This window comes from Spermophilus citellus (assembly GCF_964194105.1).
Source record: "Spermophilus citellus genome assembly, chromosome: 9".
NCBI lineage: Eukaryota > Metazoa > Chordata > Mammalia > Rodentia > Sciuridae > Spermophilus > Spermophilus citellus.
Window position 1 is genome coordinate 87,195,937 of NC_138191.1, and position 25,902 is coordinate 87,221,838.

A 25,902-nucleotide genomic window follows, 5' to 3' on the forward strand; every position below is an offset into this window, starting at 1 on the left:
TTACTGTTCTAAACCACACCGATTCCTCTGGGACTGTCTGTTTACCCACAGCCAGGGACAGGGTGGAGATTTTTCTCTATTCCTTGAGTATCACCTTCCTTGCAACCTTGGGTAGAAGCAAATGTCAGAACTCATAAAACACAGGAAGGGAATTCATAAGGTGTTGAATGAGTATTGTGGTATTGATTTTTTAAGTCTGTAACTTAAAAACATCTTAATTAGAGGCTTGGAACATAGAAAGAACTCAATAAGGATGTATTAAGCAAATGAATAAAACTTTGTCAAATTTGGAAAAGGGCTTTAAAGACAGAGAGTTTTGACCTTCAATTTAGCACATTTTTTGAGCATCTAATATGTACTAGGTGCTGGGTTAACATGGAGATACATATATGTAACTAACTCATACGCTGAGAAGCTCATGGAGGGTGGGCATGCTTTTGGAAGGTGTGCTCCTAGACAGCAAGGACTTATCTTCCCCCTTCTCCCTTTGGATGTGCTCTGCACACAGGGATATGCATTGCCAAGCTTCACAAGTATCGTTTTAATAGGAAGCTTTCCACACCCTGTTCATCCAGTGGGGATTGTTGAGTGATGGTTGTGGATTGAGACATAAGGACTTGGCTTCTCAACCTTCTGTACTCTTGGATCTCTTCCCCTGGGATTTGGAAACCCTTCTTATCTAATCTCTCTACACTCTCACCATCTGCCCCTAGTCTGCAGAGTGCTGAGTCTAAGGCGGTTTGATGAGCTGCTTCCCTGGGGTAAAAGCCCTCCGTGGCTTCGCTCAGCTGCTATTTGACTTCCTGGTCCTCTCACTACAAGATGCTTCATCCCTGAACTGTCTGAGTAGCTGTGCTGAAAGTTATCCTTGAGTTTATCTTGAGTTGAAAGTTCTATTATCACTTCCTGAGCTGGGCCAACACCCAGCTCCACTTCTTCACTGTGGCTGAGACTTGGAAACAGAAAAAAGAGGGAGAGAGGTCATCAAAAGCTACTTTTTTTTCTGTGGAAAGAGACTTTAGCCAAAAACCAATGAGGGAAAAGGAAATAAAGGTTTCGATGGCTCTGTTTGGTGTTCAGAGCAGGGAGTACTGTCCAGCAGAAGGACTCTGGCTGTAAAGACGACATAGCCTCTTGTTTCCAAATAGTGATTACAACGTTGCTGCTGCTGATGTTGTTAGTCAACATTATTAAACTCCTATGAATGTGCCAGGCACACTGCTACCTACTATAGCAATGATCCTAAGACAGATCATTGTGATTTCACTTAATCTCAACATCCTCATGAGATAGGTCCTGCCCCCATGTAGTTTTAACAAACCAATTCTGCAGGAAACCCAAGAGGATGAAAAAAAGAAAAGAAATAAAGCTGAAATTCATTCAATGTGAATTCTACAACAAACTCCACCCTAGGATTTCTTGTGTAATGTAGGTGAGAGAAAAGACAGAGGGGGAAAGCTGAAAATTGTTAAAAACAGAGTTTTGTGGCATTTCACCTGGCCCATTCCCATCTTCTTCTCCCAAGTTCTTTGTAGTCACTGGAGGAGACGAGTGAATCTGCAGATCCTTAGAGGGCTCATCTCCAGAGAACTGGCATAGTTTGACCTGTCTAGCAGCTTTCTAGAAAAGTCCCATTCACAGGGCTTGTCCCTATTTGACTAAACTTGGAGTGTTCTCAGTGGGAAAAGCCCTAGTCCCAGGATGTTTGTTGAAAAAAATAGCATATTTGCCTGAGGAAGTGATACCAGTTATGAGAAAGAGAAGCCTTGCCAAAAAGCTCAAAAGCTCAAAGGGAAGATCTGAGAAATGAGATGTCCATTGAGGCTTTGAAAACCCTCTGACATATGCCTGGGTTTTGAAGGGCACTCTTATGAGCGGGGCTGTGTGCATGGCTGGGAAGGAAAGGCCCTAATCTCTCCTCTCTGGCTATCTTTGAGGTCCTGCACTCGTAAGGATAAAAGCAATGGCAGAGTTGTGAACTGCTGGGGTACTAAAGGTATGCTCAAACTTTCAGGAAACCCTTGGCAAAGGACCAGCAACTTTCTGATTGAAGGAAATCTCTGTCATTCATTAACTAACTGCTAAGAGCTACCTAGCTGAGACTCTAGTATCTTACGTTACACAGAATGTAGACCATATAGATTGAGTTCAGGTAATACACTAAACAAATGGCAAGCACAATACACAGCAGACAAGAAGGTAGACAATCAGACAATCTGATTTCCAGAGCTTCGATATTACATTATTTAAGCATCCAGTTTTCAACACAATTTACTTCTTTGAAAAGACCAACAGAGTTGGTAAACCTGAACTAGCCAGTCCAACCAAGGGGGTGGGTGGAAGACACAATTTATTAAAGTTCAGGGAAAAAGAAGGGATATCATTACGAATGTTTCAGAAATTAGCAGAATGATAAGAGAATACTATGAATAAGTATATGCCAACAAGTTAAATGATTTAAAGGAATGGACAAATTCCTAGAAAGACAAACTACTAAAACTGACTCAAGAAGAAATAGAAAATTTAAATAGACCTATAACAAGTGAAAAATTTGAATTAGCCATTTCTGGCTTTACTGGTGAATTATACCCAACATTTGCATGAATTAACAGAATTCCTTCCCAACTCTTCTAAAATAATAGTAATAATAATAATAATAATAATAATAATAATAATAATAAAAGACAAGGAAATACTTCCTAACTTGTTCTAAGAGTACAGTATTATCCTGATATGGCAACTAGGCAAAGATATCACTGAAAAACTATAGGCCACTACCTTATGAGCACAGAAATAAAAATCCTCAATAAACAATCACTAAACTGAATCTAGCAACATATAAAGGAATTATACACTATGGCCAAGTGGAAATTACTCCAAGAATGTAAGCTTGGTTTAACATTCAAAAATAAATGTGAGGTTGATTCCCAATTATCTTATTTTCTTTGAGGATATTGTGAATAGAGTGGTTTTCCTTATTTCCATTTCAGAGGTTTTGTTGCTGATATACAGGAATGCCTTTGATTTATGTGTGTTGATTTTATAACCTGCCACTTTGCTGAATTCATTTATTAACTCTAGCAGCTTCTTTGTAGACTCTTTTGGGTCTGTTAAGTATATTATCATGTCATCCGCAAATAGCGATAGTTTAATTTCTTCTTTTCCTATTTTTATGCCTTTAATTTCTTTTGTCTGTCTAATTGCTCTGGCTAGTACTTCGAGAACTAAATTGAATAGAAGTGGTGATAGAGGGCATCCCTGTCTTGTTCCAGATTTTAGAGGAAATGCCTTCAGTTTTTCTCCGTTTAGGATGATGCTAGCCTGAGGTTTAGCATATATAGCTTTTACAATGTTGAGGTAAGTTTCTGTTATCCCTAGTTTTTCTAGTGTTTTGAACATAAAGGGATGCTGTACTTTGTCAAATGCTTTTTCTGCATCTATTGAGATGATCATATGGTTCTTGTCTTTAAGTCTATTGATGTGGTGAATAGCATTTATTGATTTCCGTATATTGAACCATCCTTGCATCCCAGGAATGAATCCTACTTGATCATGGTGCACAAGTTTTCTGATATGTTTTTGTATTCGATTCGCCAGAATTTTATTGAGAATTTTTGCATCCAAGTTCATTAGAGATATTGGTCTGTAGTTTTCTTTCTTTGAAGTATCTTTGTCTGGTTTTGGGATCAACCTAACAAAAGAGGTGAAAGATTTATACAATGAAAACTACAGAACCCTAAAGAGAGAGATAGAAGAAGATCTCAGAAGATGGAAAAATGTACCCTGTTCATGGATAGGCAGAACTAACATCATCAAAATGGCAATATTACCCAAAGTTCTCTACAGGTTTAATGTGATGCCAATCAAAATCCCAAAGGCATTTCTTGTAGAAATAGACAAAGCAATCATGAAATTCATATGGAAAAACAAAAGACCCAGAATAGCAAAAGCAATTCTAAGCAGGAAGTGTGAATCTGGAGGTATAGCGATACCAGAGGTCAAACTGTACTACAAAGCAATAGTAACAAAAACAGCATGGTACTGGTACCAAAACAGGCAGGTGGACCAATGGTACAGAATAGAAAACACAGAGACTAATCCATAAAGTTACAACTATCTTATATTTGATAAAGGGGCTAAAAGCATGCAATGGAGGAATGATAGCATCTTCAACAAATGGTGCTGGGAAAATTGGAAATCCATATGCAACAAAATGAAATTGAATCCCTTTCTCTCGCCATCCACAAAAATTAACTCAAAATGGATCAGGGAGCTAGATATCAAATCAGAGACACTGCGTCTGATAGAAGAAAAAGTTGGCTACGATCTACATATTGTGGGGTCGGGCTCCAAATTCCTTAATAGGACACCCATAGCACAAGAGTTAACAACAAGAATAAACAAATGGGACTTACTTAAACTAAAAAGTTTTTTTCTCAGCAAGAGAAACAATAAAAGAGGTAAATAGAGAGCCTACATCCTGGGAACAAATTTTTACCCCCCACACCTCCGATAGAGCCCTAATATCCAGAATGTACAAAGAACTCAAAAAATTAAACAATAAGATAACAAATAACCCAATTAACAAATGGGCCAAGGACCTGAACAGACACTTCTCAGAGGAGGACATACAATCAATCAACAAGTACATGAAAAAATGCTCACCATCTCTAGCAATCAGAGAAATGCAAATCAAAACCACCCTAAGATACCATCTCACTCCAGTAAGATTGGCAGCCATTATGAAGTCAAACAACAATAAGTGTTGGCGGGGATGTGGGGAAAAGGGTACACTTGTACACTACTGGTGGGGCTGCAAAATGGTGAGGCCAATTTGGAAAGCAGTATGGAGATTCCTGGGAAAGCTGGGAATGGATCCACCATTTGACCCAGCTATCGCACTTCTCGGACTATTCCCTGAGGACCTTAAAAAAGCGCTCTATAGGGATACGGCTGCATCAATGATTATAGCGGCACAATTCACAATAGCTAGACTGTGGAACCAATCTAGATGCCCCTCAATAGATGAATGGATAAAAAAAATGTGGCATCTATACACAATGGAGTATTATGCAGCACTAAGAAATGACAAAATCATAGAATTTGCAGGGAAATGGATGGCATTAGAGCAGATTATGCTAAGCGAAGCTAGCCAAGCCCTAAAAAACAAATGCCAAATGTCTGCTTTGATATAAAGAGAACAACTAAGAACAGAACAGGAAGGAAGAGCATGAGGAAAAGACTACAGTAAACAAAGACGAATGGGGGGAGAGAAACGGAGAGAGAAGGGAAAGCACATGGAAATAGTAGGAGACCTTCAATGGTACATAAAATTATAAGAGGTTATGAGGGGCAGGGGGGAGGGAAAAAAAGGGAGAGAATTGAATAACAGCAGGGGAGGTAGAGAGGGAAGATGGGAGGGGAGGGGAGGGGAGGGGGAATAGTAGGGGATAGGAAAGGTAGCAGAATACAACAGTCACTAATATGGCATTATGTAAAAATGTGAATATGTAACAGATGTGATTCTGCAATCTGTATTTGGGGTGAAAATGGGAGTTCAAAACACAATTTGAGTCAAATGTATGAAAGATGATATATCATGAGCTATGTAATGCTTTAAATAATCAATAAAAAAAAGAAAAATAAATAAATAAATAAATAAGCACAGAAATAAAAAAATATTTAAAAATTAAAAAAAAAATAAATAAATAAATGAATAAATGTGATACACCACACTAATATAGTAAAAGACTAACAAAACTCTTTGATCATCTCATTCACATAGAGAAAGCATTTGACAAAACCCAACACTCTTTCATAATAAGAAACACAAAACAAAATAGGAATAGGATGGAACTTTCCTTCTGATAAAGGGCATCTATGAAAACCCAATAGCTAACATCAGTCAATGGTGAAAGACTGAAAGCGCTTCCCTTTAGATAAGAAAAAAAGACCAGGATGTCTGCTCTCACCACTTCTTGTCAACATGGTTAATAAACTATCCTAAGATTCATATGGAATGCAAGGGACTGAGAAAAACAAAGACTAAGAGAAACATTGAAGGATATGATGGTCAGTTTTATGTGTTAACTTGGGCAAGATATAGTCCCTAGTTATTCAGGAAATACCAGTCTGGCTGTTATCGTAAAAGTACTTTATAAATGTGATTAACATCTACAGTCAAGTGGATGTAGGAGGTCATCCTGATGATCTGAGTAGATCTGAGCCAAAGGGTCTTAGAACAGAACTGAAGCTTTCTACCTGTGGACTACAACATGAGCAGCTTTCCGAGACTGTCTAGCCTGTTTATTTGACACTTGGACCCAGGACTTCAAACATGGCTTACCAGTCCACACAAGCACATAAACCAATTCTTTGCTCTCTCTCTCTCTCTAAATACACACACACACACACACACACACACACACACACACACACACTAGGATTTGAACCTGGGGACACTTTATCACTAAGCCAAATTACTAGTCCTTTTATTTTATTTGAGACAGGGTCTTACTATAGGGCCTTGCTAAGTTGCTGAGGCTGGCCTCCAACTTGTGATACTCCTGCCTTAGCCTCCTGAGCCACTAGGATTACAGGAGTGTGATACTCTAGTGGAATACTGACTGATACAGAGAACTTATTTTCTGACTTCAAAACACTTAATACAAACCTAGAGTAAGCAAGAATGTGTGAAATTAGCATAAGGATGGTATAGAATCAAGAGTCCAGAAATAAGCACATATATTTATGGTTAATTGGTTTTAACAGGGTGTCAAGGCAATCCAAAATAATCCACAGAATAGTCTTTTCAACAACACAAAGGGGGTGGGGACAAATGGATACTCACACACAAACAAATGAATCTGAGCTCTCACACTACACACAAGAATTTACTCAAAATGAACCAAAAATCTAAGCATGAGAGCTGAAACTTGAAAACTAAAACACTAAGAAGAAAATCTATCTGTAAATCTTTGAGGTCTCGTATGAGGTAAGGGTGTCTCAAAAGCACAAAAGACAAAAGAAAAAATCATGAGTTAGACTTCATCAAAATTAAAACCATTTGTGTTTTGAAGAACACTACAAAGAAAATAAGAAAGGCAATCCTTTGACAGGAAATCTTTGTGAATCATATATATGATAGGGTATGTATCCTCGATACATAAAGAGCTCTTACAACTCAAAAATAACATGACAAAAAACTCAAGTAAATCATAAACAAAAAATCTGAACAGCTATTTTTCCAGAGACATACAAATGACCAATAAATGCATGAAAAGGTCCTTAGTCATTAGGAAAATGAACATCAAAACCATAAGAGACCACTTCATTCCCACTAAGATGACTAAAATAGGTACATAGATAAATAAATAATGGCTGCATAAAAAACTAAGTAAACTTATTTATTTATTTTGTGGCACTGGGGATTGAACCCAGTGCTGCATGTAGGCTAGGAAAACATTCCATAGACCCAGGCCTACATCCTTGGGCCTTTTCAGATTTTAAGAAAGGGTCTCACTGAGTTATCCAGGCTGGTCTGGAACTTTCAATCCTCCTGTCTCAGTCACTTAAGGAGCTAAGATTGGAGGCCTGTGATACTATGCCCAATTTATATAAATACAGTTTTGAAAAAGGAAAAAAGCATTAGAGAAGATGTGAAAAGGTTCAGATGTCTATACGTTCTTTCTGAGAAATGAAATGGTTCAGACCCTTTGGAAAATAGCTTCGTAGTTCCTCAAAATGTTAGACATAGAGACATCAAATGCTACAAGAACTCTACTCCAAGGTATATATCTAACAGATTCAAAACATACACTCCACAGAAACTTGTATGTAAGTAGTAATTGCAACATTATCCAGGATGAGAAAAAGGAGAAGGAAACCAAATGTCCATGAACAGATGAATAGATAAACAAATGTGGTAAAACTATACAATGAACTATTATTCAGCCATGAAAAGGATGAAGTATGATACATTCTATAATGGGGACGAACCTCTAAAACACATGCTAAGTGACAGAAGCCAGCCACAACAATGAGCATAATATGATTCTATTTATATGAAAGAGCTAGAATAGGCAAATTTAGAGAGACAGAATTTAAGTTAGAATTAACCACAGGCTGAAGCAGTTTAGTTTTGAAATAGTGAATATGTTTTAAAATCAGATAGTAGCAAGGGTTGCATAACTGTAAAAACGCTGAACTGCACACTTTGAAAGGGTAAATTTTATGATGAAACTGTACCTCAGTGAAACAGTTTTTTAAAAAGAAAGGAAAGAAAGAATGAATGAAAAGAGAAAAGAAGAAGAGAAAGGGAAGGTATCTGTTCTAGGCCCACATTTTAAAAAAAAAACACATAAAATAAATGTATTAAGAGCAAGAACACATGGGACTGTCTGTATCTTGGGGGACTTGGTCCTCCAAGCTGGCAGAACCTCAGACATTCACTCATGGGACTCAGCTGTTCCCGCCCCAGGGAACACTTTTCTATGCCTTGTGCCATTGTTGTGGGAACAAAAGGTGATGTGATGGATAGTGTGAAGATTTTTATCTATTGTTTCACTGCCAGAGAGGGACAGGGACACTGTTTCCAGAACAGAAAAGATGGCAGAGGCAGAAACACTGCAATAAGAGATAAGTTAATCAAGTTGGGGGATTCTTCCTCCAGTTCAAACGCAATCGATTTTGCATGATAAACTTATTTCCAATATTGCCCAGCATCTATTGATCCTCTTGTTTTTTTACATTCAAATTGTGCTTCTGAATGTTCTTATAAATTACAATAAGAAACTCAGCAAGATTTTCACATGGCTGAGAACATTTTGTAATGTTAAGAGTCATGGGTTGAATCATGTCACCCTAAATTAGTGTGTGGATGTTCAAACCCCCAGTGCCTCAGAATGTGACCTTACCTGGAAATGGTTTCTTTACACAGGTAATCAAGTTAAAAATAGATCTACAAAGTGGATCCTAACACCTATGTATCACTGGTGTTTATTTATTTTTTTAAAAGAGGGATATTCTGAAACATGCACGAGGCAGAAGAACATGTGAACCTCAAAGCTGAGAATGAAGTGATGCATGAACAAGCTAGTAAAGGCCCCAAGGTGCTGACAAACCAAGAATAAAAGAAGATCCTTCCTGCTCCCTCAGAAGAACCAACCCTGCCAGCACCTTGATTGTGGATTTCTAACCTCAGTTTCTACTGTTTTAGCCATGCAGTTTATGACACCTTGAAAATCAACAATTAAATAATTCTTATTATAGTAATGTGCCCCATAATGATGCTTTGGTCAATGACAGTCTTGTTCATGAGTGTAGTCCCATAAGATTATGATGGGGCCCAAACCTCCTATTGCTTAGTGGGTCTCAGCACAACCTGTTATTCACGTGTGTGTGGTATTGCTGATGTGCACACACCTACTATGCTGACTGCTGTTTAAAAGCTAGCATGTAAAGTGGTATGTGGCATATCATGAGAAGAAATATTGATGCTGCTGGTTTATGTACTTATGAAACTATCTGTTGTCACTTTAGACTGTGCTCCCCCTTCTTATCAAAAAGGTTTATTGTAAGCGTGCTGTTACCTTGGCTGCAGTCTCATATGTGTCTTATTTGTTGTGTGTCCTGATTGCAGCAGGAGGCCACATCAAGCGACTGATCTATACCACACAGATTTGTGTAATTAAATTCTCTGGAGCTTGCTTAACAATGAGATTGCCTGACTTCGAGTTTCTCAGAGCGTATCCTCCCTGATAAGTGACACATGACTGTCCTCTTAAATTCGTACACAATGGGGTAACATGTCGGCATGTTATGATTATTGAAATCTTTTGTATATTCTGTAATAATGATTATTCATCATATATTATTCCATTTCTCTGTTTGAACTTGGTATATAAAATTCTTCACTTCTCAGAAGAAGATATACAAGTGATCAACAAATATATGAAAAAGTGTCCAACATCTTTAGTAATTAGAGAAATGCAAATCAAAACTATACCAAAATTTCATCTCACTCCAGTCAGAATGGCAGTTATCAAGAATATAAGCAATAAAAAGTGTTGGTGAGGATGTGGGAAAAAGGTACACTCATGCATTGCTGGTGGGACTACAAATTGGTGCAACCACTATGGAAAGCAGTGTGGAGATTCCTCAGAAAACTTGGAATAAAGCCACCATTTGATCCAACTATCCCACTCCTCAGTCTATACCCAAAGGACTTAAAATCAGCATAGTATAGTGACATAGCCACACCAATGTTTATAGCAGCTGAATTCACAATAGCTGAACTGTGGAACCAACTTAGATGCCCATCAGTAGATGAATGGATAAAGAAACTGTGATACATATACACAATGAAATATTACTCAGCACTAAAAGAGAATAAAATTATGGCATTTGCAGGTAAATGGACAGAATTGGAGAATATTATGCTAAGTGAAGTAAGCCAATCCCAAAAAACTAAAGGCTGAATATATTCACTGATTAGTGGATGCTGATCTATGATGGTGGTTGAGGGGCATGGGAAGAATGGAGGAACTTTGGATTGGGCAAAGGGGAGGGTGGGGAGGGGTTATGGGGGCAGGAAAGATGGTGGAATGAGATGGATATCGTTACCCTAGGTACATGTATGATAGCACCAATGGTGTGTCTCTACATTGTGTACAATCAGGTTATTGAAATGTTGTTCTCCATTTGTGTACAATGAATTGAAATGCATTCTGTACATGTACAACTAAGTAGAACAAATAAAAAAATAAAAATTCTTATTTCCAAATTTAAGTATCACCTTAGGAATTTTTCTGGTACAGTTGCTACTGATTGAGAGAAGTGAAGTTTCTCCCAATGAAAATTGGTATTAAAAAGTAAGAATTATAAAAACTGGAAAAAGTTTGTCCTATTTGGCATTGTTGTCAATAGAGCATACACTATATAAACATCTTGTATAGAATAACGTAGGTACTACTTTTGCTGAAACAAAGGCAAAAATTTCTATGGAATGAATACATAACCATCAATAAATTATATATACTATTTTGGCCCATGAACAGAATACCCAGACATATAAAGTGATGATTAGTCACTTTTGAAAACTGCTGGCTTTCAATCATAGAAAAACAGTAACTTTACATAACTACATTTTTCTTTTATTTTGTTATTATGAAGGTGTATTTGTCAACGTGGGAGGATAGAACATATTTCATTTAACAGTTTTGCTAGCTTGATTTAACCTTTTAAATATTTAGATATGTGGTATGTGAGTCTCCACTTGTATTCATGCCCCAGGCCCTATAATTGTTAGGGGTGGGCCAGGAACTAGTAATGACAGTAGAAATAAAGCCTGAAGCTATGAACAGATGCCAAACTAAAATCTGAAATTTGCTTCTACTCTAAGAGCATCCTGAGCACTTCATGAGAAAACCCGACCGATACAGTCCCTTCGTAGCCAGTGACTGTAGTCCAAGGGCCCTCGGCTCCTGCCAGGTTTCATACACCTGATACATTTTACTGATGTCCTGATTTTCTGAATGCTAGGTTGTGGCAGGGACATTCTTTTTTTTTTTTTTTTTCCCACTAGTAATTCTGTGGCACTTTCAAATAAACAGCAATTTGTAATTGCATTTCACTCTTATTTTGGAAAAAGTAGCATAAGATTTAACAGAAGGCCTTCTGAGGGATCCTTGATGTTGTGATATTCTCCAAGGCTCTCATTTTGTTCACGTCTGCCATCCACTTTTAGTGAGGTTTGGCTTCTAACTGAGTGCTATGAGGACAGGGATGGGAACTAGCATTCTATCTGAGATTAGGGGTGGGCCAGGAACTAGCAATGACAGCACAAATAAAGCCTAAAGTCATGAGCAGATGCCAAACTAAATTCACAGGGTAAGTGGTGATGGTTGAGAGAAGGGGGGGGGGGGGGGAAGCAGGCACATCACGAATTCCTAAAGGAAAGAAACCAAGAGCATCAAAATGCCAACGAGGAATGCAATTAAGATGGAGACCAGCCTGCAAAAAGCCCCGTGGGATTTCCAACTTAGATTGCATTTTGGTGTTAAGTCCCTCCGAGCAAAGGTGGTGACTGTACACTACATGCTATTGCTCACTAAGTGATGGATAAATGGACAGCAAACATGTAGCAGAGGTGCTGGATTGGTAGCAGACACTTCCAGTTGTCAACAGGCATCTTTAAGAAATTTTAATACCTACTCTATGGACATCAGTTCACAAAACTGTTAAACTCTGTCTAAAATGAAAAACCATGAGAGGCTTACGGTTCATCAGAACGATGGCAGCAAAGAAAGAGCAAACACTTCCAGAAATAAGGAAATGTAAATGTTTAACAAGTAACTTTGATTACAACAAATAACTGATGCAGATTGAGCAGGCAGGAAGTCCAGGGCTCAACAGGAAAGGCAGATTAGAGAACCACATTAATCAGCTTGTGATGCAGATTATCAACCACGCTTGAAACACAGATTAATAGGAACAAATAAGGTACCAGGGTGGGAAGCATTTTTACATCAAGTAACAGAAGTTTTAATCTTTGTTTAAATAAGACTTCAAAAGGATTCCACATATAACCTATGGCGAGATTATTGGGAAAAAAAAAAAAAAAACTTCCAAAAATGTAAGGCAAAGTGACCAAACTTCCAACCTTTTCTAAAATCAAGCAACAATTTTTACCTGGGCAAGCAGACTATAATTAGCGCTCGGCTGATTTTAAAGACTTTTAACGGCCTTTAACTGCTGTTGAAGTAGCAGAACAGTGTGGCTGAAGGCCAATGTTTGTTTTTACCCATTACCTATTTTATTAATGGGATTGTGGGCCACTGGGCCTCAAGGAACACACCAATGTATTAAAATACCCCACGCTGTAATTAAGTGGCACAGAGGGGATTAGAGCAAGCTAAGCAGCTCTTCCATTTGCCATGGGTGTGGTCCAGGCCAGACATGTTGGTGTTCTCAGGATGGACCCAGGGAATTCTGCTTCAGATAATACAAAATATGGAGGAGACTTTCTTGCAGAGCAAAGGTTTGAATAATTAGGTCTTTCTCCCCAAATAAAATATAGTTAAGGAAAAAATGTCCCAAGAGGATACTTTCAGAGTGGAAGATGAACATCCCTTAAGCAAGAATAAATGGAGTCTTTTATCTTTTGAAGAAAGGGAGTCTTTAGACTCCATTAAAATGGTCTCAGAATGACTCCAAATTCCACAAAACTCTCTATCCAAGTATGGGGCTTCCGTCCCTTATGTGAACTAGAACTTCTAGTTCTTTGAAGGGAATAAAAAATAAAGTGATCACTTAATTTTTGCCCTGTTCAATAATTTAAAGTATCAGAATGCTTACAGTATGTACAACAGACCCTTTAAGCTGGAGTAAAGTTTCCCAAGCCAGCACCCTGTCATTTTTTGTTTGATTTTTACCGAGTCCATTGTTGCCACTAAATGTTAGATTCATCTTAAAATAGTAAATGTAATAAGATTTGTTGCTTTGATCATTCAGATTCCACATTACCACACTTAAGATTACTGCCAATGCTGGACTCCTGTGAATCTTCATATCAGAGTAAAAGCAAAATGGAATGACATTTGAAAACATAGTGTTTGGGCCCAATCAGGGAACAACATTGCCTTTGCCCTAGAAACCAATGAGGAAATGCTTAGAAATGACAGAAAAGGAGACTCAAAGTACTTACGAGGAACCTGGACTTGCGGTGGGAGGGGGTCCTGAAGAAATGAAAGAAAAACAAAAGAAATAGTCAGTTGGATAATTGGAGGGTGAGTGTGGGTACAATCAAACCATTACAAATTAAAGTTCTCAACCACCTAGAGGGGATATTTATTTTTCTGGGATTTATTATTTTACTCCAGCTCCCCTCTCCAACCACCTCTGTGAATAAAAGCATAGCAATGAGAACATATCTCTATTCCACAATTCAGGGGCTGAAAAATGCTAAAAGACGAGCCAACAGAGTGCATCTTCAGATGGGCAGGTAGCTTCCAATAGAAGGCTGAGTGACTGCATGAGGGGGCTTCCCATCTCTGAGGAAGCTGCATGGAAGAAGGGCATGCTCACTGCCATGCTCCCGGCTTTCAGGACAGGAGCATCCTTGCTGAGAAGAAGAGCTCTGAGGCATGGTGGTTTGTAGTAAGGGTGTTAGGATCAGACAGAACTGGACCCCATTCCTGCTCTGCTATTTACTAACTGCACAATCCTAAATATGCTAATTAATTACTGGGCCATGAATTATTTATCTGCAAATTGGGTACAGCTCTGCTAGGTTTAGGACTGCACTACCATCTAGTGCTTACTTCCTTCTTCCTTGCCCTGGTGGACTCTGGTTGTCCTAGCACATTGGGCTTGGGTCAAAGACCATCCCCAGTAGGAGGCTGCTTACCAAACTTGACAAACAAGACTCCAGTGGTGGACACCACCTTCTTGCCATTTGTTGCCACACACTGGAAGTAGCCTGTATCTGTGGTGTCGAGGTTTCTAATCCTCAGCCGTGAGCCATAGTTGGTTGCCCGGAAGGAGATTCTCCGGGGCTCCTGGACCACAGGCGCATCATTTTTGAACCATCGAATAGTGGGAGGTGGATTTCCAGAGACTTTGCAGTGCAGTTCCGCTGTCTGCCCCAGGGACGTGGTGATGTTATTCATTGGTTCATCCAGGGTCAGATAAGAATCTGTGACACAAGGGAGAAGGAAGGAAGTGAGAGGGCTGGAGAGAACCTCTTAGCAACCTGAATGGATTCCACTGTCGAGTCACAGAGAGGCAGAAGAGGGGAAGCACGTGGAGAAAGCAGAGGATTGAAGCAGTGGCATTAACCAAGACCATGACTGCTAACCTTCATCCACAGGGCCTGCTGCTTGGAGGGAAATTTATTACTAATCAGAATATAAAACTCAAAGTCCTCAAATAACTACATGGTACCCATGGATAAATGTACTTTTTAAGATAAGACAAGATAAGTGCTGGAGAGGATGTGGGGGAAAAGGTACACTCATACACTGCTGGTGGGACTGCAAATTGGTGCAGCCAATTTGGAAAGCAGTATGGAGATTCCTTGGAAAACTGGGAATGGAACCACCATTTGACCCAGCTATTCCTCTTCTCAGACTATATACCCAAAGGACCTAAAAAAAACAGCATATTACAGGGACACAGCCACATCAATGTTTATAGCAGCACAATTCACAATAGCTAAACTGTGGAGCCAACCTAGATGTCCTTCAGTGGATGAATGGATAAAAAAATGTGGCATTTATACACAATAGAATATTACTCAGCAATAAAAAATAATAAGATCATGGCATTTGCAGGGAAATGGATAGCATTAGAGCAGATTATGCTAAGTGAAGTTAGCCAATCCCAAAAAAACAAATCTTGAATGTCTTCTCTGATATAAGGGGAGTGACTCAAAATGGGGTTGGGAGGGAGAGCAAGGAGGAAGATTACCTCTAGATAGGGAATAAGGGTGGGAGGGAAAGGGAGGGAGAAGGGGAATAGCATGGATGGTGAAAGGAGACCCTCATCATTATACAAAATACATGTATGAAGATGTGAATCTGGTGTCAACATACCTTATATATAATCAGAGATATGATAAATTATTGTATAATGGTGTATTAAGAATTGTAATGCAAAATAAATAAATAAATAAAATCATAAAAAAGATAATACAAAATGAACCTTTGTGTTTCAGATTATAAAAATAATGCATGCTCCTCGTTGCAAATTCCAACAGAAGAACGGGGGTGGCGGGGGTGGGGATAAAATTTACCTAAAATTATTTTTACTCTAAACTTACATCTTTCTTAACCTCTGGCAAACATACTTCCGGTTTCGCCACTTTTAAAAAAATATTTTTTTAGTTGTAGATGGACACAATATTTTATTTACTTATTTTTATGTGGTGTTGAGGATTGAACTAAGTGCCTCATACATGTGAGGCAAGAGCTCTGCCACTGAGCCATAATCCCAGCTCCCCCTGCCCCCAGCTTGGCCACTTTTGTTAACAAACAAATCATCAAAAGCTAGAAAAAGGGGCTGGGGGTTGTAGTTCAACGGTGGAGTGCTTACCTAGCACAAGCGAGGCCCTGGGTTCGATCCTCAGCACCACATAAAAATAAAATAAATAAAATAAAGATATTGTGTCCAACTACAACTAAATATTGAAAAAAAAAACCTAGAAAAAGCAGGAGCAACACATTTAGATCTACATGGCACAAGACTGAGAAATGTGCATGAAAACTTCCCGAACTGAAGGGTGCTTAACAAATGAGCCACATCCCCAGCCCCCCCTTTTTTATATACTTTTATTTAAAGATAGGGTCTTCTTAAGTTGCTAAATGCATTGCTAAGTTGCTGAGGTTGGCTTTGAACTCATGATCCTCCTGCCTCAGCCTCCTAAGCTGCTGGGATTACAGGCATGTGCCCTGCCTCCAGCTAATGCTCCTTCTTGACAGAACATCAGTGTCCCACAAACTACCCTGAAGTCTTTTGTACCTGCTCTCAAACACATCCTCCCTCCTATCCCCGAGGCAACTACTGTTCTAATTTCTATCATCATAATTAATTTGCTTATGCCAGGATCTCATATAAATGGAATCATGCTATAATTGTGTTTGGCTTCTTCTGTGATTTTGTTGCATCAAAGATTTTAACAATGAAATAAGTTATATTTAGGATTATTCTTCAATAAATACTGTTTTAAAAATCATACTAAATATTAGTTGTGGAACCCAGAGGCAAAGAAAATAATTTGAAATTAGATTTACTATTTTAAAAAATTGCTCGCTCTTCACATATATGCAGTTCCCTTTGGTTTTGTCTTTCCTGACCACGCATCCTTGGGTAGATTCTCTGTCATACTTTCCCACCATTCACTGCTCTCTGTCCATCCCTAGCCCCAAACCTGGGATGCTTGTTAAGCAGTTGCCTTCATTGCTACCCTACAGCAAGCAGCTGCAAGGCAGGCCACAGAAGGTTCTAGTCCCCCTTCCCCATGCATCACAGAGCCCAGCAGCGTCCAGCAACTCCCTGCAGGGATGGACGTGTTTTATGAGCTGCAGTGACTGGCAGCCTCTAATCACACATGGCTTACAGAGCTCATGAAATATGGTTAGAGGACAGAGGAACCAGATTTTAAACATAAACAGCCACAAGTGGCTAGTGGCTACTGTATCGAACAGCACAGTTGAAACAGTAAATTTATTGCATTTATTGGAAAATAACATTTTTGGGCTCCTTAACTGGGTTATTTAATTACTTGAATGCCTATAAAATGAGTTCATAAATGCTAAAAATAAATGATTCATTATTTGCTTTCATTTTCCACCAACAAATTGGGAAGGGGTGTTGCTAAAATCTGGCAGCCCCTCAGGAGCGTGCCGCATGTGTGAATGGCACTTACCGGGTGCATGTGGTGGAAAAGAGACTAAGCATGACCATCATTCACTGTGTTACCATAACAATAGTTTTCATCTCACCTAAGCCAGTGAATAATTATTTCTCACCACACACAATCATGGTTCCATAAATGATTTTGCTAATGCCTTGCTTTCTTAATATATATTCTGATCTCTAGCTTAGAGCATGTTTCTATAAGAAAACTATAATTTCATATATCATAATATGCACATATGTATGCATATGAATCGTACATATATATGATGCTATATATATATATATATATATATATATATATATATATACTATTTTGTACTTATTATACTTATCTTTTCAATCCGTGAATCTGTTTGTTCATGAATATAATCACACATGATCTTTAGATGTTTTGAGATATGTCCAGAAGGTAGGGAGTTATTATTACAGCTTTAAACTCCAACTGACGCTTTGATAATGTATAACTACACACTCTCTGTAGAGAGAAATGTAGACATAGCAATCATATAATACCAATATAAGCGTAGTTATTAATTTTCCATTGGATAGATTCTGGAATTTAATTGGCTGGGTGTGAATCTCTGGTCTTCCCCCTGCCTATCTGTGTGAACCTGGGCAAATTATTTAACCTCTCAGTACCTCAGTTTAGCCAACTGAAAAATAGGAATTACAGGGTTCCACCTGGCAAAACCGTTAGTGAAAGATTAAATCAGGTGACGCTGTAAAGCACTTAAAACCAGTGTTTGGTGAAACATAAGCACTCAGAAATGTTAATCAATGTTGCTACTATCATTTTTATAATAATAACCTCTACATAATGGCAGATTACATAATGTTTTCATGGCCTCCATCCCCTGTTATCCTCTAATGTCTGGGTCAGTAGGAAAGGCACATTAATTGACCAGGATTCCCAGTTGTAGATGAAAAAATTCTGACTCAGAGATAAACTAACTTGCCTATGATCACACAGCCAACTGCCCAAAGATTCCATCACCAATGGCCTTTAGTTCTCAGCTTGGCCTCACACCTATACGAAATCCAAGGGAGGCAGCCGCCCAAACAGCAGCAATAACAGAGGGCCTTGTGATGCTGCCATATGTAGAGGGTTTATTTTAGTATTTACCAACATGGTAACTCTGCGAGGGAGACTTGCTATTGCTGCTTTAGGAGGAGGAAACCTGGGATTAGAGAGGGGAAGTGACTTGCTCAAGGTCTTCTGGCCAAACTAAGGTCCATTTCACATCTTTTTGGTTCCACCATCTGGCTCTTCCCGCTTCATCAAACTGCTTTGGTACTTGAGCCCCACCTAGGGCTGGGCACAGAGCTGGGATTGCTGCCTAACTCAGGGTGGAACCCAACACACAGCCACTCCCAGGCCAGGGTTCTTCCCCTACCTCCAGGGGTCTGAGCTTCAGCCATGTTTCCAATGGGTGTTTCAGTGCCCCTCCGGGGGCCAGGAATCTTGCCTGACCTGCTCTGTTCAGTATCCATATTACACCCATCTAAAAACAAAAAGAGGGGTGCAGGGCAACTGGAAACCAGTGTGTTTCCGGAAAGAACAAAGGAAACATAAACAGATCTCTGTGTTTACTGAGCAATGGAGCCTTGCCACAATTGGAGATTTGGTCTTGACTTCTTCCCAACATAGAAGAAGATTGGCATTTGTTGGCCATCTGTAGCTACTCACTTAGCACGCAGGACTAACAAATGGTCTGCTCCTCAGCTGGGCAAAGACCAGAAGCATCAGAACAGCATTTTGCCTAAACGACAGGAAGGCATTCTGTGCCGGGAATAAAATAAAGTGAAAACGCATGTCTGCATCCCTGCTCTCTTTCTTGTTGTTAACGAGCCCTTGGCCAGGATCCATTCTCTTCCCACAACCAGCTGGAACGTCGGTGGCAGCCTCGTGGGCCATGCTAGGGGCCCAACTCTAGTCTTATCCAAAGCTCAGTGTGACCATTGCAGACTCTGATCTAGCTGTTCCTTTCAGAGAACACCTAGGCTTGACCTGCACACTGGACTCAAATACCAGTTCTACCCCTAGTAGCTGTGGGGGTCCCACAGCCACTTCACCTCCTTGGGCTTTGCATTTGTTGTCTATTGCTGGGGTCTCTGGGGGTCTGCCCCTTCTGGGGGAAGTTTGTATTTCCACGTGGGCAGAACCATTAAATGACAGGCAATAGGTGCCTGCTGAACCTGAATATAAGACAATGCCATTTGGCCCTACATTTGAATCTGGCTGTTTGTAATTTTTTCTGGTGGTTTGATACCTCTGACAATGTGTGCTTGGACTGTGGTACATTTCTGATCCCTTTCCCCCTTCTTTCTTAGACTATAAATATTGACATGTCAGACTTGTGGGTGGGAGGTGGGGTATAATCTAGCTTGAGAGAAAAAAGTCTCAGTTCAATTGACTCCACCTTTAGTTGTATGTCCCTGAACTAACTCTGTCTCCTGGTGGCAATACCAGTGGTAATGACAAATGGTACTTATTATCACAGCAGGTGCTGTTATGAAAATTTTACAGATGAGAAATTCAAGGCAGAGAGGGTAAGAAGTTGTTCAAGATCACACAGACACTAAGAAGACATGAGATTTCAAATTATTTTGGCTCCAGAGTGCATGCTCTAGAACAGAAATTCCAGAATCTTTCAGTCAGTCTCAGGATTTTAGTATGTAAAATACTGAAGACCCCAAAGAGCAAAATAACCCCAACTTAAAATAAATATTTTAATGAAAGCAACTATACTTTCCACACACATACAATAGAGGGATGAATGGCATGATTTTTATACTGTAGCAAATGTAGTATTTGCTTTTAGAGCAGAGACTACTGTATTCTCCTGGATTAACATTCAGGCTGTGGAGATAAATTGTATTTGTTGAAGAAAATCTTGACTTCCCACATTTGAAAAAGGCAGAAGCATTTTAACAGCCTTTTAGATAATTTAGGATGCTGTTCTTTGATACTACACCAAAATTCGACAAGGGGTAGTTTCTTAAATTGCCAGGTGAAATCTAAACCATATCAATGAACATTTCATACTTCATTACATTAAAAAGGACTGATTTATCTTGCACTTTGAATGCATCACCAATCCATGTATGGTTTTGAAACAGAATGTGTTGTCCGTTAAAAAACATAAGATCATATATATATATATATATATATATATATATATATATATATATATATATATCTTTCACATGTGGACACATTTAATTATATAATATAGAAAAGTCACATACATCAATATCATCAATGACATCAGACAAGATTAGGAAGTGATGAAGTTCATGGTGATAGCTAAAAGTTTTCCAAACTTCTATTTTTTGCTTGAAAGGTCAAATTTTATTGCTGGCAACAAATGCTATCTCCTATTTCCTTGAAGTGGCAGGCTCATTTGGTTAAATCTCAAGAATAACTACACATAGTTTGTTAGTCATTCCTTCAAGTAAAATGGGTCTAGTTCCGCTCAAAACTCAAGTGCTTTTCTTTGAGACCCTCATTGTACTGGTTCCTCAGGAGTCAGCTAGAGATCTTTACGTAAGCTTCCCATTCTGCCATATGCAATACTAAAGAGACATTCTCCAGGGTCGAGACTTAATAAAATCAATAAATTTTGCTGCTTTGTTGAAGACATTCTAAAGTGCAATTGACTTTTTGTTTTATTTTAACTGCAGGTGGATAGCCATGGAGAAGATGACCACTGGTGTGGCACAGTTTGGTGCCTCTGTCTTGATACGCACTAAGGCCCCAGCTGTTTTGTGCACCATTGCTTTGTACGTCAGGATGTGTACACTGCATCAGAGGATATAAGACCTACTCCAAAGCTCACAGTTAATAAGAGGCAGAGCCAGGATCTGGAGTTCAAGTCCAGTGTTCTTCCCATCACACTCTAAGCTGCCCTTTACTGCCCTTCCACCTTCTGGTCTGGTCTGAAATTCTTAAGAGCAAGACAGTTTAGCTCAAGCCTTGAGCATTTTAAGTCAGAGAGAAGAAAGGGGTGATTTCTAAACAAGCTCTGGGAGAGTCCCAAATGACTGTGTCCTATATGGGCAAAAGTTTGAGACTCCAAATAAAAAAAATCGGTATTTTTTAAAAAATAGGAAAATGAAATGCCAGTATCCTTTTAATGCCACCATTTCCCCCACTCACAAAAAGTTAAAAAGCTAACACCACTCCCCCCTCCTCCCCCTCCTTCTCCTGCTGCTTCTTCTTCTAATTTATGAAGATTGGGCACTGTTCTGAACATCTCACGTACATCATCTTATTTAAACTTGAGAACACACCTGTGAGATAGGCATTGTTATTACCCTCATTTTAGAGATTAAAAAAAGCTGAGTCTATAGCCATACTACCTTGAATGCATCTAATTTCATCTGATCTCAGAAGCTAAGCAGGGTCGGGCCTGGTTAGTCCTTAGATGGGAAACCAATTGGGAATATGGGATACTGTAGGCTTCGGGCTGGGGACAGTTGGTAAAGTGCTTGTCTCGCATGCACAAGGCCCTAGGTTCAATCCTCAGCACCATCCTCCCCCGCCCCCCCCCAAAAAAAAACCAAAACTCTGAGACACAGAAGTGTTCATACATCCAGAAAGTGGTAGAATCAGGACACAAATTCAGGCCCTCTGGACACCAGAAACCATACAATTACCTGATGCCCCATTTCTCAATAAACACAGATTATAGTCTTTCACTGTGCTTTCCATCACTGTAACCAGGACTACAAATATTCTTGCCCTTTTTATAAATCCACCCATCACGTGATAATACCCACCGGTACTAGAAACAAGTAAATCACCACTAGTTACTTATGACGTAACTAGAAGTCACCATAGAGAATGAGCTTTTTAAATACAGCCCAGGCATCCTGTATCCTGAGACTTAATCAACCTAAAAAGTGAACTGCAAGAAAAAAGAAGTTAGTTTATGAGTTCTTCGGGAATTGAGACACCATTTCCTCTTTTTTTCCTTTCTATATTCCTCCCAGAGCTCCATGTGTTATTGTAAACTTTGTAGGCATTTAATAAATGCTGGTTGATTAAGTAAATGGAAAGCTCAAGTGAATTTCAGGCAAATTAGCTTTGGAGACACCCCATTTATTACGGTCCTGCTTGACAAGACATCACATCCACAGGTCCACAAATCCCTCCCAACATTTATTACTTAATTTTCAAAGTGCCCTTCCATCTTCCCTCGGGATGGAGGCAGGGCCAAGAGTTCTAGTCCCATTTTGACAGGTGAAAGAAACTTGAGATATAAAAAGTTGAACGGGGCGTTGCCATGACAATGCAGCCAGTCAGGCAAGGGGCAGGGTGCAATTAGGCTTAGGGCCTGGGCCTGGGTATCAAGAGGGGCACATGCCAAAATGCTAGCCTCCTACATGACCTCTCCCTCTTACAGATGGAGGAGGCTCCTGACATGAAATAAAATGCTTAGCTAAACATAAAGGAAGGCTGCCAAACACAGTTAGGTCATCACATTTGACTCTGGGAGAACATTTTGTTCATGCTATCAACCTGCGTTCACTTTCGGTACACTTCACCATAAATACTTCTGACTCACTATCTCGGGAAATATTTTTTATCTTAATAAACTCAATGCAAAGCATAATCTAAATCAGCTTGTGCATTCTTGAGTCAGAGCCACAAGCTGTGTTTAATAAAAATCAGCCGAAGTGGCAGGGGACTTCTGAATAACCACAGTTCATTATCCGTTGAGGGGTGTCTGAGCCCGTGGAACCTCAGGTAAGAGAAAAGGAGGAGGTAAACTGGCTACAGGGTGGGAGCCCAGGACAGCTGCATGATCCCATTTGCAGGAGCTTAGTTCTTGAGGGTCAGCCACCTTGGAGGTGCTATTTATAAGAACAGACTATTGGGCTGGGGATGGAGCTCAGCAGTAGAGCACTAACCTAGCATGTGCAAATCTTGGGTTCAGATCCCCATCACCATTAGAATAAATAAAAATAGGGTAACTAAGAACATGGGCTCTGGAGCTGGGATGCTTGGCTTCATATCCAAGCTCTATCTTTTACTTTCTGTCACTTGACCTCTAAGCTTCAGTTGGCCCAACTGGAAAATGGGGCTAATAATTGTACTTATCCATGAGAGATGCTGTGGAAGTTAAATGAGATAATCTATCTCTGGAACACTAAAAGTGTTTTTTTTTTAAATACTCTGACTTGTGAGTTCCACCTGCAATCCTAGCATAAGCATAAAAACATGCTCCCCAAATCATTCTCCCACGGAAAAGCACTTGGTCACAGTGATAAAGCTACCATTTTCTAACCACGGACTCTTGCCCAAAGCCGTGTAACTATTTATTCCTCAAAAATTGCCAGGAGATTTCTCCCCGACAATTCCCTCGGTCCACAAGAAGGACCAATGCAAAGACATGTTACTGAAGGTCATGTGACTGATAAGGAGTGAAACTGCCCTTCTAACCCAGAGGTCAGCTGGAACTTTCCAGATTCCAACTGTCCCTAGCTAGGCCCAGAGACAGCACAATGGAGATACATACTTTCTGGCTGAGCAAAGCTGCTGTTGACCTGGGCATACGATGGTTCAAAGTGAAAAGAAGTGCTGTGCCAGGCTGGGTCCGGGACCGCCACTCAATTTTCCCGAGAACATAAATACAAATGCCTCAAGCTGGGCTTGAGCTAATGACCTCTGTATAATAGCTGGGGGTTTACTGAAGGCCCATTGGATCAGACAACAGATGGCAAAGGACGCAGGGAACACACACCACATCAGAAAAAGTTCTGCAAAGGTACACTTAGACCCAAACACCCTATAAATCTCAACTAATGGGGAAATAGAGCAGCCTTTGTGGGTCTTTCTTTAGGAAGCCCACTCAATACACAGAGCCACTCACAGGAGTTTAAGAAAACTTTGCTACCTGAGGGGTTTGTTTTAATGAATAGGTATTTTTACAAGTAGACCAATTGTATGTAAATGGACTCTTAATAGCTTAAGGAAACTGCCTTTTCCTCTGAAGTCCTTAAGATCCATGCAGAAAAAGAATGACTGGACTGCACACTTAGACTGCTTTGTGTCCCAGTTATAGTTGATCCAGGCAGAAGGAGAAGGCATTTTGCATATCATTGCATTTTATCCTTACCCGGCACATTTTATGCAGAACCCAGGGATGGTGGTGTGGGCAGGTTTTTCTAGCAGCATTTTACAGAAGATGGCAAAGCTTACAGAAGTTTTTACATAGCTGGCTTTGTCACTGTTGGGATGGGAGCAAAGTTCCACTCTCCTGCCCCACTCCCAACTTGTCCCCTCCCCACCTGCTATTTGATACCCTACTGCCAATAAGAACTTCTCCTGCATTGACTAACCTGAGTCCAATCAGAGGTGCCTCTTTCTCACACCAGTGGTAGTGATCTTTGCCTTAAATCCTTATTATCTCTCTAGGAGCAGGTTATCTGATGGGATCATGAGCAACCACCAACACAATTACTCTACTGTTTTTTTTTTTTCTAGTTATAAGCTTTTGTGGATATTATAGACTGAAGGTATATGGCTCCCTAAAATCTGTATGTTGAAAAACTACCCCCGCTGCAATGTGATGGTTTTAGGAGGTGTGAGCCTTGGAGCTGAAGAGGTCGTGAGGGTGAAGCACTCATAAATGGGATTAGTGTCTTCATGAAAGAAATCCTTGGCCACAGGAAGTCACAGACGAAGATGGTTGCCAAGGAACCCTCACAGCACTCTACAATATCTACACCTTCATCATGGGCTTCCAGCTTCAGAACTATGAGAAATAAATTTCTGTTATTGATAAGCCACCCAATCTATGTAGTTTTGTGGTTGAGGTGGTCAACTTATTTTTCTTAAAATTTTCATTATTTGGGTGGGGGTTGTCATTTTGTTACTTCATAATTACCATGGGTGCATGTTTTATTTCCATTTTAAAATGCTGAGAATATTTAGAAGTGGTGAGCAGAAACATACTTAACCATGAGGATGCTGGATTCATTTTGATAAATAATCAAACTTTTCCAACTGAAATATTGGACTCAAGGTTTTTGGCTTGGACATTAGGTCCACTTGTCTTGCAGAAATATTCGTAGTCTTGCTTTTGACTTTTGCAATCTCATTCACCCTAACTTTAAAATGGTAATTGAAAAATTAAAAACCGAAATCTTCCTCTGTAGCTAAATGCTTATGGCATGATACAGAAATTCTTGGGCCTTCAAAACCAAATCTAATAACAAGAGGGAAACCACTAGCTTTTATGTCACTATAACCTAGCAAGGTGCAAACTTAAAAACAACCAAAAAGGGAAGGTTTTGCCTCCTAGGCTCAGGCCACACTGCCAGTTCAAAACTGCACTTTCCTCCTCGAAAGCTGAGCTGTAAACCCATGAAAAACGCTGGCAGCCCTTAGTGACAGCAGGACGGGAGGAGTCGGTCTGCGTAATGAACTTCTAAATGACTGGAGATAGTAACTGGAAGGCCAAGCCTGAAATACAG

At 39.7% G+C, this 25,902-nt stretch overlaps 1 protein-coding gene across 1 annotated transcript in view; it reads right to left on the reverse strand.

Moving 5' to 3' along the window:
• Window positions 1-25,902, reverse strand: part of ROR1 (receptor tyrosine kinase like orphan receptor 1) — a 394,480-nt gene that overhangs the window by 119,168 nt on the left and 249,410 nt on the right. The window contains exons 3-4 of the mRNA XM_081305681.1: window positions 14,408-14,695; window positions 13,706-13,736 (exon numbers count right to left, since the gene is read on the reverse strand). Of these exons, the coding sequence (XP_081161807.1) occupies window positions 13,706-13,736; window positions 14,408-14,695 (319 nt within the window). The remainder of the gene's footprint in view (window positions 1-13,705; window positions 13,737-14,407; window positions 14,696-25,902) is intronic.